At 35.3% G+C, this 17,607-nt stretch overlaps 1 protein-coding gene across 11 annotated transcripts; it reads right to left on the bottom strand.

Annotated features, from left to right (window-relative positions):
• Window positions 1-189: 189 nt before the first annotated feature.
• LOC124216401 (serine-rich adhesin for platelets-like) lies at window positions 190-12,204 on the bottom strand. Of its 11 annotated transcripts, none has more exons than XM_069135493.1 (16): window positions 11,861-12,204; window positions 11,214-11,252; window positions 10,957-11,106; window positions 10,393-10,494; window positions 9,872-9,996; window positions 9,612-9,795; window positions 9,399-9,502; window positions 8,458-8,574; window positions 8,276-8,391; window positions 8,048-8,093; window positions 7,760-7,939; window positions 6,818-7,124; window positions 5,127-6,701; window positions 3,318-3,478; window positions 2,710-2,860; window positions 190-2,619 (listed from the first exon to the last, which is right to left on the bottom strand). In XM_069135493.1, the coding sequence occupies exons 3-16, from the start codon at window positions 11,095-11,097 to the stop codon at window positions 1,063-1,065; spliced, it is 4,866 nt and encodes a 1,621-aa protein (XP_068991594.1). In that variant the 5' UTR covers window positions 11,098-11,106; window positions 11,214-11,252; window positions 11,861-12,204; the 3' UTR covers window positions 190-1,062. The 11 variants fall into 11 exon arrangements, with proteins under 11 accessions (XP_068991594.1, XP_068991593.1, XP_068991589.1 ...); XM_069135492.1 differs by having other exon boundaries at window positions 11,208-11,252; XM_069135488.1 differs by having other exon boundaries at window positions 11,219-11,255.
• Between the last annotated feature and the right edge of the window lie 5,403 nt (window positions 12,205-17,607).

The following is a 17,607-nucleotide window of genomic DNA, read 5'->3' on the forward strand; positions in this document are numbered from 1 at the left end:
AATAAATTGTGATCAAACACCCAGAATCTTGCTTTTGATAAATCATTTATTAAAAATACTGTATACTTACCTCAATATCACAAATTATTTCATGTTCTAGTTAGTATTACTAAGCTTAGTAATACAAATTATAGGAAAAGTACAAATAAGATATTGGATCTATTTCAGGAAATATAATTCACTGAGAAATCGTATCGAGTGATTATTGAAACACCTTATTAGAAAATTTTTACAAGCGCTGCCAAGATTATCTGCATTGCGTATGTAAATGTACATCTGCGAATCAATTATCATTCAATGAGTGTTGTAGCCTTGTAGAGCCAAATAGGTTTTAAATATTGATGAACACCGTGTGAATATAAAAAAAAAATGTATATCACCGATATTGGTTTTATTCCAGGCATTATTTATTAGAGCAAAAATTGAAAATATGCGCAGTTTACATTGCACTAGCTATTTCCTGGTAAAGTTAAAATTTGTCTCCTATTCGATGACGAAAATTACGTATAATTATAACAAAACAACTCGTATAGACATTTTTTTCAAAACATTCGAAAAGTCCTACTCTAACTGTTGATCTGAATAAAATTCAGTAAAAAAATATACATGTGTGCAGCTGATTATAGCTGTGATCCGTTGTACAACTACAATTGCATACATCTGTTTTACGCACCTTTCATTATGAACTATAAAGTATATAGAAAATCCCAATTTATTGTTTTCTTTTCGTATTATAACTGTAGTCAATCCAACGGTAAATTTCACGTATATAGCAATTTGGTAAACTAAGGTTCATCCATACGAAGGAAGGACGTATTTATTATTATATAAAATAAACGTCTGTCTCCGCTAATATTATTACGCATACGATTTTGATAGCATTGTCAAATATTTGCGAATACTAATAATATTCCACACAGTATTATTTGTTATTTCTCGAAATTGTGTATTTTCTCGTCTCAAACTTAACACCGGTTTCCTACTTAATTCAGTGAAAATTCATTAAAAAATGCTAACTGTTGCCACTAAATTAACTTTCAACTATTTTAAATCAGTTGAGAGTTACGTTGAAAATTTTCTTGTAGTATTTAAAGTATCGACGTTTTCATCAGTTGGACTTGTTTGTATTATGGAAACTTGTGAACATTTCTCAGGGTCTGAACTACGAAAAGTTTGGGACCTCGCAGAAGTTTTGACAATTTCTGAGAATCGTTCATCTTGACGTTCAGTTTTTGAGTAATTTTTACATTTCTTAAACAATTGTGGCTGACCAACGATCAAATTTTGAATTTTTTCCAGATCAATTTTAACTTTGATGCCAAGCCTGGACCTACACATGTCACCTCCGTACTTGTGCACATTTTCATCTTTACGTTGAGTAATTGGATTTGTACAGATATTAAAATTTTGTTTTTTCATAGAGATGCCTAGACCAACATCATTGATTAACTGATAATTCGTATCAAGAGCTTCAACGTGATGTTTATCCAAGTTCGGATAATCAAAATATTTATCAGATTCTACAAGTTTAGAGTTGACTGTGAATTTATTACTCCAGTCTTTTACGTACGAATCGACGACATTGTTCCAATCATTAATCCGCGACTTTTGTAAACTTGCATCTGAATTATCAATGTTATGATAAACGTGCGAACTACTGTTTATAACCTTAAAACTATTGTAACCAATAACAGGTAGCTTCAACTCTGAAGAATCAATACTACTTTCAACTAAGCACATTGAACCTCTGTTTAATCCATTACACCAGCTGTTTGCATTCAAAATATCATTGGGTCTACAACAGAAATCAAAGTTTGATGCACCTTCTATCTCACTCCTATCTTCGAACCTTTTTATTAAACTTTGATCATTGCTTTCACCGAAGCATTTTCGGCGTTCGTGAAAAATTACATTGTCCTCCTTTTCACACAAACTTTTTGGCTTGCCGCAAGTGCGATTAAAATTTCGTTTATTACCATTCAAACACGCACTCACTGATAAACCAGTTTTTTGAATGTAACTGCTGTTCATATCATCTGATAATGATATTTGCTTTTCATTGCCATCAGATACGTTGCTTTGGATACTGTATTGTCCCTTAGCATCACAAGACGCAATGGATTTGCTGCTTTTGATGGTACCTTCTTCTATAACTGAGGTTTCGTCACTTTCAAATACACATTCAAGAGCTACTGGATCATACATGTTTCCTAATGATTGACATTTCTTGGATACACTTATAATGGAACACTTCTCAGCATCCAGGGGATTTGATGATGATGATGATGATGACGATGACGGTGGTAGTGGTGGTGGTGGGGATGGTGGTGGTGATGGTGGGGATGGTGGTGGTGGTGGTGGTGGTGGTGGTGGTGGTGGTGGTGGTGGTGATGATGATGATGATGATGATGATGATGATGATGATGATGATGATGATGATGATGATGATGATGATGATGATGATGATGGTGGTGGTGGTGGTGAATAGTTAGGTTGTGTAGAAGATAGAAGCAGACCTTGCTTCTCTAGCACGCTCATTGGATCTGGTACATTTCTTGCTTTTAAGGGATTACCAGCAGTTGTACTAAGATTTACTGTGAAGGTATCATTGACGACCATCTGTACAAAAAAAGTGCATCGTGCCATCAGCTTTGTTAGTTTGGTAGATTGTGTTCAAATAAGAAGGCTGATATGGGATAGAATTCATACCTGAACAATATCTTCATCCAGAACACGAAATTTGAGATTTTGCAAAGGCACCTTTCGAGGTATCACTCGAGGTTTATTACAACATTTTCTCGTGGTTGATGAACTGCAGGGGCGTTGCATAGTTGTTGGAAGGGTTGAAGCACAAGTGGAACTGAAAACAATAAGTCACTCAATCAATTTTTCAAGGCAGAATAAATAATATTTAATGATTTTAGCAATTATATGAAAGTCACAGTGTCAATAATTATACATCACTATCCGTTGACACTCTGAATATTAATACATGTATGAAGCAAAAACTAGTTATGAATTTATTTGAACGACAAATGTCCTCTGACTAAAGAGTACTAATAGGATCAATTTTATTTTATACTCACCAAATCAAAGAATGCCGTATCGCATAGCGTGAAAAACAATAATTACTATTCAAATAATTTGAAATAAACTTTAGTAAAATAGTAAATTTGAAGTATTATGAAGTCATGATGAAATTATTGAATTATTGAATTATTTGTCTCGGATTAAACAAATTGCCATCAATAATAAACTTTACTGCTAAAAGTCGTTAGATGGGATTGATACAACTCTGTTTTATAGGAAACACTTACATGCTGGAATTATGATTGACTCTTTCTGCTGAATCTGATATTGCACTGGGCTTTTGCTTAAAGGCGATTGCTTCTGGTTTTGTATGGTCTGCGGTCCTCGAGCTCGAATAAAGAGCAAATCCGGCCTCAGCAGCAGGACTGGAGCCTGCATCCCCGTCACACTGTTAGAATCGCAAGAGATACACTGGAGAGGAGGTACGGGGATAATTTGCATACACACATTCCCCGCACCTAGTATCTCACCAGACACATTCTTGATTTGCTGACTTTTGACTCATGATAGTAAGAATAACTTTTTACAACTTCGCAATAATACTGAAGAGCCACACTTTTGTAGGCCAATTGGATGTATTTTTATTCTAAATTTCCAAAGCTTCTGTAAAACTCGAGTGACATTATGGATGTCTTAGACTTGGTTACTATGGTCCAGAAAAAACAACCATAACACACACGAAAAAGAACTTTATATTTATGTCAACGTTCGGGTGACTTCAAATTGTAATGACATACTCTGCGTTAATATTTGTAGCAAATTCTCCTTAGTTTGTTCTTCAAATGTTCATAAGTACTAACAAATGTTTCACTATAAATACACTTATACATATGTTAATGACCTGATGGCAGCCAATTCACTTTCAACACAAGTATTAATTCTTAGTTTACAGATTTGAACTGAGTACATGAATCAATTCTAATCAAAACACATATCATTGGTGTCTGTTTACTGAAGATTTCATGGCGTTTTTATGGTTTTGAAGTCATTAAATTCCACTTATCCATGCTAAGTTAGGTCAATTTGGACCGCCCCTGTGAGTTAACTCTATTTCAACACAATCTATCGACATCTTCTTTCGAATGGAACATTTATAAATAAACATACTGAATCGAGAAATATCTGCAGAAATAATCCAGTGAGAGTGTCGCCGTTTTTGTAAGAAGAAAAAACTGAACAAATAAGCAGTTCTTATTTACTCAAAAAATTAAAACAAGGCATTATTATTGCTTCTTATTGGAGGCAAATAAATTTAAATTCAGTTCTAGTTCAAAACCGTAACATATAAGAATTTGAGAGAAAAACTATGAGGCATGCTTTCTAGTTTTGATGATGCTACATTCACACTATCCGAACAGCAAAAGAAAACTTTGATACCATTTAAGTCTACATCATTGTGGAGGATAATAAAGTGATACCACTGCTGGACTTGCTTGTATACTGAATTATGAACCTGATTCGATGTATGATCATTCATGAAAAGAAACTTTTGTGTCATATGTGCATGGAAATGAGATGGTATTGCATGAAAATTACCTAAGAATTTGGTATTTGTGTAATGTAATGTGTTTTTACAAAGCTTTTGTCATGAGCAATATTGAAAGATTTATCATTGAACTCCAGTACTTCAATTACGAAATCCGAAGCTTGTCATTATACTTAGACTACTTATACATAGATCGAACCATAGGATTTACATATAATTTTTGGACGCATTTATAATTACTGCAGCTTTATTATGTTTACTACGTTTATTTGCGCAAGAGAAGGTCTCACTATCCGGATGTGATGTCGATTACTTAGGAGAGAAGGTTGTACCTAATTTTTTAACGGTACACTGGCTGTACCACCGACTATTATTCCTTCATTTGACTGAGAATTTCATGTTTTCATTTACTGCAATAATGAAATAAACTAACAGTTAGTTACCAGCTACTACCGCGTATTGACAAGGCCACAATGCATGTTATTATCCTCCGCCATGATTCACTTACACACATCTAAAAACAATTACACTTATAATAAAAATTACTTACACCGCTAGTCACCAGACTTCCATTTCCCAGTTGCGTTACTGGATTGCATATTTTCATCATGGTATTCGCAATTGACTGATTTTCATTACTGTTGGTAAGACCCTCAGAGTTATTTCTTGGTAGACTATTGTAACATGTGCGATCAGGTGTAGACGGATTAGTTTGTTCATTGAACATAATTGGATTTTGTTGTGTTTGAACTTGCCTAATCTTTTCATGGGATTGATGAACTGTGTGTGGCTTTGGAGCAACGATATCCTCCGAATTAGGAAGGTGTGCAAAAAGTTGCGGGTTGATTGAAGTAGATGGCCTTTCTGGCGAATTTTGTAACTCATTTACTGGAGATTTAAAATTGTGGCATGTAGTGTTTTGAATACTGTCACTACATTCTGTAATATTGCTGACAGAGTGTTGTACAACTAACTCAGGTTGGGTGGAATTGCTGACTTTCATTACTTCGGATGTAGACATAGAATTTAGTTGTATTCGAATTGGAGTATTCACATTATTTGGTATAATGATATGGTTGATATTTACGTGACTCTGATTTTGTACCGAACTGCTACCAACAGTTCCAGAATTGTAATTGCAAAATCCATTTTTTTGTTCTAGATCCACCCTTCTGATCAATCTAATACAACTTTTGTTAGCTTGTGTTCCATTCATATTCACTTGCAACGCTGTTGTACTTTGTTGGGAACTGTAACTACTAGTTGACTGACTCATTGGTATTGAGGTTGGAGCTACTGGAACTGCACGACTTATGTCATTCGAATTAATATTCCAAGAAATGTTTCTCGTCTGGGGTTTGGGTGTAGAATCGTTAGAATCATCAATCCGAACTTTTTTACATGATATTTCCGGATCTTCTGTGATAGGTAGGATAGATGCAGGGCTATCCATTGTGTATTCGTCACTTTTCCGTTTTAAATTAGACCCACTAACTGAAGAGGTATTAAGTTGGATGAATTTCAACTGTGGTTTTGGAATTTCCATCATTTGATTTTGCACTACTTGCAACTGCTGGTTACCACTCAGTGATGGAATATCACCTTGAACACTTCCTGCAAAAGTGACAGAAGAGTCAGGGGTAATATTTTCCACGTTCACAGTTGTAGATGGGTTTTCATAATATTCGGGCCGTAATGAGGTAACATTTGTGATTTTAAGATTGAGCACAGGATTTTTCTGCAAAACTTTATCGTCTACTAGCAAATCTGCCTCTTCTTTGCTTCCATTTGAATTGTTTCTGACGATACTAGTAGTATTCATACTATCGATCGGAGGTTTCATTACATTTGCTCTATTAATATTTGGTATTGTTGTCGCAGTAGAAGTTGTATTAGTAGTATTTGAGACACTCGATAGATGTAGTGTAATTAAACCGTTCACCCTAGGATTTACTTTGGGTGGACTATTTAATACTTCCGAAGGTTCTGAACGCCTCATTTTGGTAACCTTAGAATTCTTTTTGATCTTTTGAATATTAGTTGTTACTTCACTCAAATTGCGAGACTCAATTTGGATTCGTTTCGTAGTCACCGAACTATTGTGTTTAGGTGTTATATCAATTATCTGCAAAAGAAGGGTAAAAATCACTTTTCTGATTAAAGTTCACAGTAATTGTGTATAAAATTTGTGGCAACTTTCATATGAACTACAGTACTACAGTATAAAAGTGTATATCATACCTCCACCTCGTCGTCACTATCAATTACAATAACATCAGCAGTATGAAAATTGGCATTTTCTGGTTTTACATTGATTGCTTTTGACGAGTCGCTGGTTCTTTGAGAGTTAACATCATTTAATTTACTGGATTCATGATCAGTCAATTCCAAGACTTCTTTAGAGGGACACGTTTTTGAGTGTAATGTGTCACTGTTAGATTTTGTGTCAGGAATCGTAATAGTACCAATGTCCGATGCACAAGATAAGGAAATATCATGTTTCAAAGGCAAGAATGTTGTGGAAGTAGCTGCTGTCATCAACTGCAAGCTATAACATATTTGGCCGTTGTAAATATGAGTTCAGTTAAATCAAAAAAATCGAAGTTTTTTTCACTTTTCGTCAGTTTGATGAAAATATCAGTTTTGGATACAAAATCAATTCTGCAAATTTTGAAATATCATTAGGCTATATGACCCCCAGAAACCAAAAAAACGGGGTTTTAGGAAAATGTCATTTTGTCGTACGATCCAGGAGCTGGACTCGATTATCTCTGAAAGCGTTAACGATGGATCAGATTTATGTAGTATATAAATTCAGTTGCTACATAAAACAGAAATTTGAAATTTTTTCCCTATTACGACTGACCCTTACTTATTTTTTGATACAGAAATTTTAGCAACCAAGTCAGAAAATGTCTCAGAGAAAGGTATTTACCATCTGATTTTAGTCTGCACTCGTCAAATATATTAGAATTGGTCATTGGACGAATTAACTGGTGCATTATTCAATGATTCTAGATGGAACTTAGATTTAGTGAGGTTTAATATTTGTCTACTGTGCAGAGAAACTGTTCAGAAAAAAATAATACAGACTCGTTTCAGGATCCTATTACATACATGGGAATTCAAACTCTGTTTGAGAATATATCAAAATTAGTAACAGTTACAACTTCAAGGACAGACCTTCTCATGTTTCGTGATGCTTGTTGCAATTTGAACGATTTAGGTCCAGGACGTAATCTCCAAGTTGGTGGTGTGGGTGATGGTGAGTTGTCATGTTTTGATATTGGTGGAGGCGTCATATTACCACCAACAGAAATTTCACTGTCACTGCTGCTCTGATTCGAATAATGATCTATTGTTCTGCAACATAATTGTTAATTAAATTAACTTTTAACTGTTTTCAACAGTGATTATCACTAACGCACAATCTTGATTTCACGGAATTATATTGCTGTATTAGTAACTCACTTTTTGGGTTCATTTCCACCAGGAGGTGTAGGATCATCAGATTTTTCTGTAAATCAAAAACGACATGACAACAAACAGATAATGAGATACAAAAACCAAATAATGGCGCTCTTCAAATTGAGGATATAAATTCCATACACTGAATACTGGATATAATATTGTTACATTAATCTTCGCGTTGAAACAATATTCCCACAAATTCTGTGTCACATATATTTATATACGTACTTAACATCCCAGTACATTCTGTACATTCCCAAACAGAACTGCCCCATTTTAATTGTCCGCATGACTTGTGAACTCCTTGGGATCCACACAATCTGCACAAAACAAGCTCCCATTTCCTGTTGGGAATTCGTTCAATTTAAATTACTGTAATTAAGTGTAAGACTTATGACTAGTTCACTTACGCATTGACACTGGTATGACTTCTTCCTTTTGGACACAGACATTCGGCAGCGTCACACTGATTATGCCTGTGCAGTAATTCTTGAAAAGCATTTGGCACAAGCTCCCATGAAGCATCTCTGGATAAATACAAGAATATGATTTCTGTTATCCAAGAAATGGCAAGTTTGATTTTTTGTTACAGTAATTATTTAAAATAAACTTACTTTCTCAACTGCACTGAGAAAGTAAAGAGATTCGTTTTCGTAAATTTACAAGTTTTAATAAATATTGGTGAATCACCATTTTGGTAACCCTAATATGACGTTTTAATGGTTGGGTTTTATTTGAGTGTTTAATCATGTGCATTTATTTGTTTATTTTTTTTTCAGTTATGTCAATGAGAATCCCTTTTCCACGTGAGTACATCGCATTTACAGACACTAGGGCCATCATTATTTAGAGGCTAAACAAATTTTTATTGAGCTACTCCTAAATTTTAAAATTTCTTACATTTGAAATTTGTATAGGTTATCCCATACCAATGTAATATTATATTTTTTATTTTTATTGACACTTCTTTTTAAATGCTGCAACATCCGATATTTAAAGAAAATTTAAAAAAAAAATATTAGTATGGCATAAGCCATACAAATTTTAAAATTGAGAGAGTGGATAGTGTTTACCCATATAGCAACATTCTCGTACACTAATTACTGAAAGTTAGAAAAATTTTGGCCAAAATTTAGTCTTGCGATGAACCATAAACTGCGAAGACCACGGAACCTCATGTAATTTAAATGCAAAAATTCGTCTCCTGTGGTAACCAGTTGCACATTGAAATAAAAAACGAAAATAGTAACAGGATTCGATTTTACTTATTTAGATCTAATTTGGGGGGCAGTTCTATAAAATTCCGTTTAGATCCCAATAAACGACCCCACTGATAGATATCCATACTCACTGATTTGGGATGAAAATTCCATGCTCGAGCATAGCCTTTTGAAATTCTGATTTATTATTGCACAGAGGACATTTGAAGAAGTAGCCAGCACTCAATGCCAGGCGCTATAACAGTGAAAAACTTATGTTAGAAATATTACGACTGCAAAGGGTTCCATAAATGCTTTTTTTCATTGAGCAAACACATGTTTTGTGTATGTTTTGTGGTACGTACTTGAACACATTTCCGATGAAACCATGCATTTTTCCGGCAACATGGAGCCCATAATGTTCGTATAGGATTCTGGGGATTTACCTCCTCGTAACAAATGTAACAAGTTACATCACCTGCTGCCGCAGCTTCTTCTATTATGAATTCATCTATTTTTTGTTTTATTCTGTGTCGTATACAATATGACCTGCGAAATGCACATGATGAAAAATAACATTTAAGAAATTATTTTAGTATATGTTACAACTATATTATTATTTTACCTAAATTCACCAAAGAACTGATGAAGTGAACCTGCCTGCAGTCCACATGGTAAGTGAAATACCTGTTTACACCTGGAGTTACAACACCCTAAAGTTGCTCCATTTCGCTTACAGTATGAACAAGACTGCAATCACACATGATCAACATAAGCGCTCTGCTAATGGTTAGAATTCACTACAAGAATTAAAAGATTGGGATAAAAAGCTCTTTTCTTGGCCCAAGAATGGGTTCCTTTATTTTAGGAAAAACAGATATGATTTTTGAAATCTGAAATTCTAACATATTTATTACTCGCAATACTGGGTTGAGAAAAATTACTGAACATGAAGCAATTATAACTCCCATGAAAAATCTCGATTTTGAAGCTTATGAAGTTGAATAAGAAGAACAACATTTTAATTTCAAGCTGCTATGAGCTCTTTGAGGTGTGAAAATGATTTAATTCATTGCGATTTCGTTTAAATGAGACCTCGAACGATTAAAACTGCAAGTTTCCTTGTGGATGAATACTTCTACTCACAAGCCTTTTTCCTCGGCGTAATTCTTTTTGTATGTCTGAGGTTAAAAAACCCAAGATTCCTTCATTATCATTGCCATTTTGTTCCATGTTGGATGACAAAAGCTGTAAGAAAATATAGATCAAGTCAACATATCGCAGGATTATGTGAGTTCACCAATCATAAGTATGAAATATTGAGAAATATATAATAACGCAATACTAGTGTAATTTCACTAATAAATAATTGAATAGTAATGACATATCAATCATCGGACTTTGTTCGCTTTACAATTTACCAATGATTTAACATGTTTTACGAGTTTTAACTTTATTTGTTATAAGAATCGTATATTAATTTATGATTAACTTCGGTGCAGACACAGGATGTTCAATATTATTGCCTAGAAAAAAAACTTTTAATCCGAATGTTAAATATGCCATACATATCGCAAATCAATGACTGTAAGTTTATCTGACATAATTGAAACTGTGTAGAAACCTTGCCTAAATCTCAGGAAGCCATGAGGCTTGAACAATAGCCACTGAATTTAGGCTTTATGCTGATTACTTGGACCGCATATTTACCAGACAATAGTAGTGCGTAACAATGCCATCATGGTTCCAAAGTTTTCCATATTCAACTTCGTCGTCTTCAGAAAATCCACAGAAGCAGCAGGTCAGAGTACCTGGAGCTTCGGGCGGGCGTTTTGACCGTCGCCGCGACATTTTCACCAGCTGTGGAAGAGTGAAATAGAAAATTGTGCTTTGAACGGTGCACTCAGCATCACGTTTAGTTAACATGATAAAATATATTTAAAAATGTTTGTTACACTCACTAATACCTTACATAGTGCATATTCTTTTCTTGGATGCTGCCAACACTACTTTAAAATCATGAAATGTCAATATTCGACAGCCATTCAGTTATTCCTACATTTGGTGGTGTTCAGTTTGTACAAATGACAGATACAAGCAAGGATTTTTAAATTTTCGCGAAGAATTAGAGTAAACCTGGATAGTGGTACATTCACCCACGTACATGAATACCCACTGAGATATGAAGATTTTAGCCGGAACGTGAAAAACTGACCAAAGTTATTCCATATGAACTTAAGATCAAGGAGTAACCGTATTTTGATCAAGAAAATAGAATGTTTTGTCAACACTTGTTTGCAGGTGCGGATTGATTTTCACGACTTTCACGTACGTATGTACCGATCAGTACGAGGCGCCCGTTCATTTACGCCACCTCGGACAACCGCTTTGATACGCTGAAAAACCTAACCTCTACCTTGGAACAAATATGTGGAGAATACTAACTGTGACTTGTGATCAAGGAAGAATATTTTACTGCAAATAAAGGCAGAAAAAATATGAACCTGCGTATAATGCTTTTCGAGTAATTGGCCCGATCAAATTAGGCGCAATGCTAAAAGATACATGATTTCGTGATAAGGGCGGGAAATTGTAAACACAATTGTTATACTACCAAGTTCAAATTGAAGCTTAATCCCCCCCGCCTTTGGCGAAGGTTGGGTCCGTTACGAATAAAGTTAGATAGAATTATTGTAGAGAATTATGGTTACATAATTAAGTGATGTACTGACTAGCCGATCGTAAGTGACAATGATTATTATATTATGGAGACTACGCAAGGAGCACGAACTCGCGTGGGTGAATTGAAAAAACTTGTCACAATAATCGTTCACATTAGGTTTATTTTTTGTAGCACTAGCGTCACTAGTGTTTCATTTGTGCCGAAGTGTCATTCGTTGCATGGATTTTGAAGATAGTCAACGTCGCATGTTACGGCAATCCTTCAAACATTTGATCGCCTGCCCTCTGTGTCGCGCTACCCATGGGATGGGGGCACGGAGAGGGGAAGAACAGCTAGGCAGGCGCGTGCGGCTACCCCTACTCCATGAGAAGAGCGACAGAGAGGGAGGGAGAATTATTATCTTCCGTCCTTCAGAGATCTTATTTAAATCTCTTCTGCGCTTCATGCGGCATCAGTCGTTCCCGAGCAATCGGAGCGTAATTACGCTTAGTATCGTTCAGACCGCGTTCACGTTGTGTCGCGTTGTTCGATCAGTGTATTTCCACCACACTCATCTGCGAATAATACACGAGGAGCATGGCGTAGCCTGAATAAAAACTGAGTTACTGAAAAAAAACATCCTACGAACGTTGAAGGTGAATTTCGTGTCTCGAGTTTCCATCGTTTTGTGTGATCTCAAATTTCAGTGTTGTCTATTTTTGTCTCTGTGCGTCATGTGTCAATTTTATGATATGTATTGATGATAAAAAGGTGAGTGTAGAATCGAGTGTTATTACGGTGCGGACTTTTGAGTTATAAGAGATTAGTGAAGATCTGAATTATGTTAAAAGTGCGTCGCTTCACCGATAAACCTGAGATGCTGCAAGAGCTACTACATGTAAAAGTGTGAAGCAGCCCAGAGTCGAGGTAACAATACTTATATAAATTAAATCTTTTCTATCTGTTGCTACTTCTTTTTTATTTGTTCAGAACTTTTTTATTGGATAGAGATTAATTGATAATTCAAGGTCGTGCATTTAAAGCCGAAGTTTTGTACTTGCATAACATGCAATGCATAAATATAAAACTAGACAACAGTAATAATTACATTGAAAACTGAAAAGCCAATTTGATATTAAATTAATCCAAGTGTTCTACTTTGTTTTTCACAGATTTAAGCAGAGACTTCCGAGTAATTTTTCCGTTTCTCGGCAACGTTGGTGAGTTTGCATGTTTTAGGTTATGGGTATTTCCCTGGGATTCCTCTGTCACGTGGCGTGGCGGTAACAATTGTTACACAAATCTTCGATTTCTTAGCTGCATGGATAGGCTCATTCACGATCACAACGTGCTTCACTTGCAGTCCAATAATTTTTTTTCGCAATTTAATGTACCGTAGCTTACTCGAAGTTAGAAATTTTGCACGTTGCTAAAAGTGGAATGAGCATCGCGACAGGTAACCATCGCTTACTCGGCACTCGCGAGATCGAATTGTGTTTCGCAAATGATGTAATAATCTACGTTTGAATTTACCGATGATGTCGTTTAAGTGATGGGTTCACCTGAGGTTTGAACGTATTCAATTATTCACAATATTGTTAAATCGATAAAATTTCAAAGTCTGGCATAACGTAACGTAATGAAATTGCATCTTATATTATTATATATCATTTTCAATCCTTTAAAAGTCAACAAATATTGATCAACTGCAGACTTAGCTCGGTTAGAAAAATGCTAATTGGCATACAGGATGTTTTTAATCAATTTTACAAAAGGTTAATGTATCGATAGTCTGCCAATATTTATTAAAATAATACATGCAATATTAAGGTTGGCGGGATACAACTGCGATACTGTATACTGATTGTGAGTAGGCAGACTATGATACAAAAACATTTTGCTCAAAACAGGTAACCAACGAAAATGTAAGTCAATGACCACGGCGCAAACGATGAAGAATGTTGTGTGTTGGAAAAAATGGAGAATCGTTTAGATCGAATCTAGGTAACCGGGTAGGTAGGTGGACGTTTTTGGGATCCGTCGCGGGGTTTATGCATGTGTGTGTGAGTCTCTATTTTCCGTTGGGTGGTTCCGTTGGGAAACAGGCAAGGGTAGGAAGGTCGCGATGTACCGTGATGTTACTAACGTTTGTAATCTACAGCGTCAAACGATCACAGAATTTTTTTTCTGAAAACACTACGTATTCGAGTCTCTCGACCATTTGTAAACATTTGAATATTAACGAGATTGAATTTCCTGTTTCTCGTGACTGTACAACCATTTTTCAATCGTTATTCAATTCAGTTATTTAGTCATTACCGATCATTATTCCATTCAATTGATCTCTGTGATCGTCTGAATGGGCAAAACGCATTTCTGGACCATCTATCGCGTTCCGTGGTACGCTAGATGGGGAGAGATGCTGAGCTCGAAGACTTCGCGTCGAAGAGGACCGCCGACCGTCACGCCACACAATAATGCATGCTCTCCAAACTCCCTCCCGATTTAGATTCGATGTATAATCTGAGAACAACAATCCACACAGCAATGTATCTAATTCAAAAAGATGCAGATGTGGATTGGATTTCTACAGAATTTTTGGGACTAGTCCCAGATAATACAAATTTTTGGAGAGTTTAATCTGTCGCGCCTTGTTTCGCGTGGATTAATCACGAGAATTGGACGCAGCCTTTTGCGCGTAAATTAATAACGGGAATCGGACACGTCTTTTTACGTGTCGATTTTTCAAACAGTATAAACAAATCCCAGGTAATAAAAATTTTATGACAGTTTAATCTGTCGCACCTTATTGCGCGTGAATTAATCACGAGAATTGGACGCAGCCTTTTGCGCGTAAATTAATAACGGGAATCGGACACGTCTTTTTACGTGTCGATTTTTCAAACAGTATATAAAAAGTCCCAGATCATACAAGTTTTTTGACAGTTTAATCTGTCGTGTCTTATTACGCGTAGATTAATCACGAGAATTGGACGCAGCCTTTTGCGCGTAAATCAATAACGGGGATCTGACACGTTTTTTTACGCGTCGATTGTGCAAACAGTATACATATAAAAGAGTTACGCACGCTCGATGTGCTGATTTTTCAGCTCTTCGGTCAACTTTTTTACGAATAATAAATTTTTCAAGTCCCACTGCGCCTTTTGCGCGTGGACTTGATACTTTTCGGTTATGAGAAAGCGCGGCATATGAAACCCGGCGCTCAACGTGCGGATACCAAAATCTCGGTTAGTGTACAGTGATAGTGGAGAATCTTGACGTAAGTAGTTATGAAATATATCTGAAATTTACAGAAACACTCGTTTAATTGATCGTATTATTTTCTGATTCAGGGCAACAAAACCAATTTTTTAACAAATGTACTGAGAACTGTAGAATGTTCTGTCGAAAAAGATATCCATTTTACTAACTCGAAGCACAAATAGATGTCGATTCAAAAAATTTTGAATATTTTTTTATTTACTAATACGATTAATAATCGAAGCAACGAATATTAAAGCGAATATCATGTTGGACTCGACGCATTTTTTTGTCAGAGTATGGACTTATGTGATTGTGCTGACCATACCTTCGTCTGTTTCAGGTAATAAAGCTTTCGCTTGTTTCAAATAATCAAGTCTTTGTCTGATTCAGCTAATCGAACCTTTGTCTCTTTCAGCTAACAAAAACTTTGTCTGTTTCAGCTAACTAAACTTTTTATCTGTTTCAGCTAAGCTTTTTATCTGTTTCAGCTCGTAAAACTTTTAGTCTGTTTTCAGTTAATAAAACTTTTTGACTGTTTCAGCTAATCAAACTTTTTGTCCGTTTCAGCTAATCAAACCTTTTGTCTATTGCAGCTAATCAAACCTTTTGTCCATTTAAGCTAATCAAACCCTTTGTCTATTTCAGTTAATCAAAATTTTTGCCCGTTTCAGCTAATTAAACGTTTTGTCTATTTCAGCCAATCAAACCTTTTGTCTGTTTCAGCTAATCAAACTTTTTATCTGCTTCAGTTAAACAAACGTTTTGTCTGTTTCAGCTAATCAAACCTTTTTTCTGTTTCAGCTAATCAAACTTTCTGTCTCTTTTAGCTAATCAAACTTTTTGTCCGTTTCAGCTAATCAAATATTTTGTCTGTTTCAGCCAATTAAACCCTTTGTCTGTTTCAGCTAATCAAAATTTTTGTCCGTTTCAGCCAATCAAACCTTTTATCTGTTTCAGCTAATCAAACTTTCTGTCTCTTTTAGCTAATCAAATTTTCTGTCCCTTGAGAACCATCCTTCATCCATAATTAAAACAGTCGTCTTTCATGGATGATAAATAGTCGGAGGGTTATATGAACTGAGAAATTCTAACAAACTGCGAATATACGTGAGTACAAATTGATTGAGAAAATCAATTTTCCCCAATTAACATGTGAAAAGAAGTCATTTAAAATTTTTCGAAGAACGTAAGATCGATCTTGCTACTATTCTCCGTGGAATAGGCCTACTGGGGATACCACGTAAAAAAAAACGCACCGGGTGCTCTACCACTTGCGGTGGTGTGGAAACGAGCATAAGTTGACTTATCGCCACTCGTCAAATACTAACATATTGTGGTATTTCAAATGACATTTTTATTATTGCGTAAATTTAACTTATTGTCAATAAAACTCGTGCTTCGATAATGTGTAACGTATGTGGAATCGTAATACCTTCAGATTTCTCTAGTTTAGTCGGAGTGAATTCCACGTAAATACATTTTTCTTTTTGATAAACTTCGTTTCTTAAATGAAGTCAACCAGGTGCATATACCTTTGGCAATTTAGAGTTTGGAAATTCTAACATCTGTCTCCCCCGCTTGACCTTTCTAAAGACTGACCAAAGAATCTAAAAATCCATCTTTAGGTGACGTCAGTCTTTAGATTCCCACGTATAATATTATTACACAATTGTATCCTCTGGGTAATATTATTATTAGGGGTTACCGGAAAAGTGCTGAAATTCCGAATAAAATAGTATCTACTTTGTCGGGAATACATATTCTCAAAATCGAAATTCCGAACAATCAACACGGGCACTGCCTTAAATGTATAATAAAGTGGAATGATATGAGTAATTATAATCTGGGTGACTTCGTAATAAATTACTAAACAATCTTGTATTTGGGGGTCAGCGGATAGAGTCGCAATCTAAACAGGTAATATGAGTAGAAGTTGAAAAAAGCAACCTTGATCATCTTTAAATTTTCTTCAAATTACTTTTGTGATAATGATTGCCTGAGTTTCATCGGGGTTTGTTACAGCATGGACTCAAATATTAGTAACAATCGAGTCTTACCCAATTTCCAAAAATTATCTACAAGTAGTATTTTTGTGTAAAAAGGTCTGGGTTTTCCGCTGCAAATAAACTGCATTTTTTAAGAACCACGGAAATATAACGTCAGTCAAGAAATTAATGTTATATGTCAGCTGCATCTTCTTTCGGAGTGACAATATGAGCGTCGACTGAAGATACATATTATTATCTTTAATTAATGGTACGAATTAAGTATTAAACATATTTACAGATATTACTTACGGCACATATAGGAACAACTATATCTCCATCCTTTGATTAACTTCTTCCACTATGTCTCCCATCCTTTGCATTAAGAAATGAATTCCAACTTTGATAATAGTGAACCAGGTTCATGTTTATTGTGCATATAGGTATTTA

The sequence above is a fragment of the Neodiprion pinetum genome, chromosome 4 (genome assembly GCF_021155775.2).
Source record: "Neodiprion pinetum isolate iyNeoPine1 chromosome 4, iyNeoPine1.2, whole genome shotgun sequence".
In the NCBI taxonomy this organism is placed as follows: domain Eukaryota; kingdom Metazoa; phylum Arthropoda; class Insecta; order Hymenoptera; family Diprionidae; genus Neodiprion; species Neodiprion pinetum.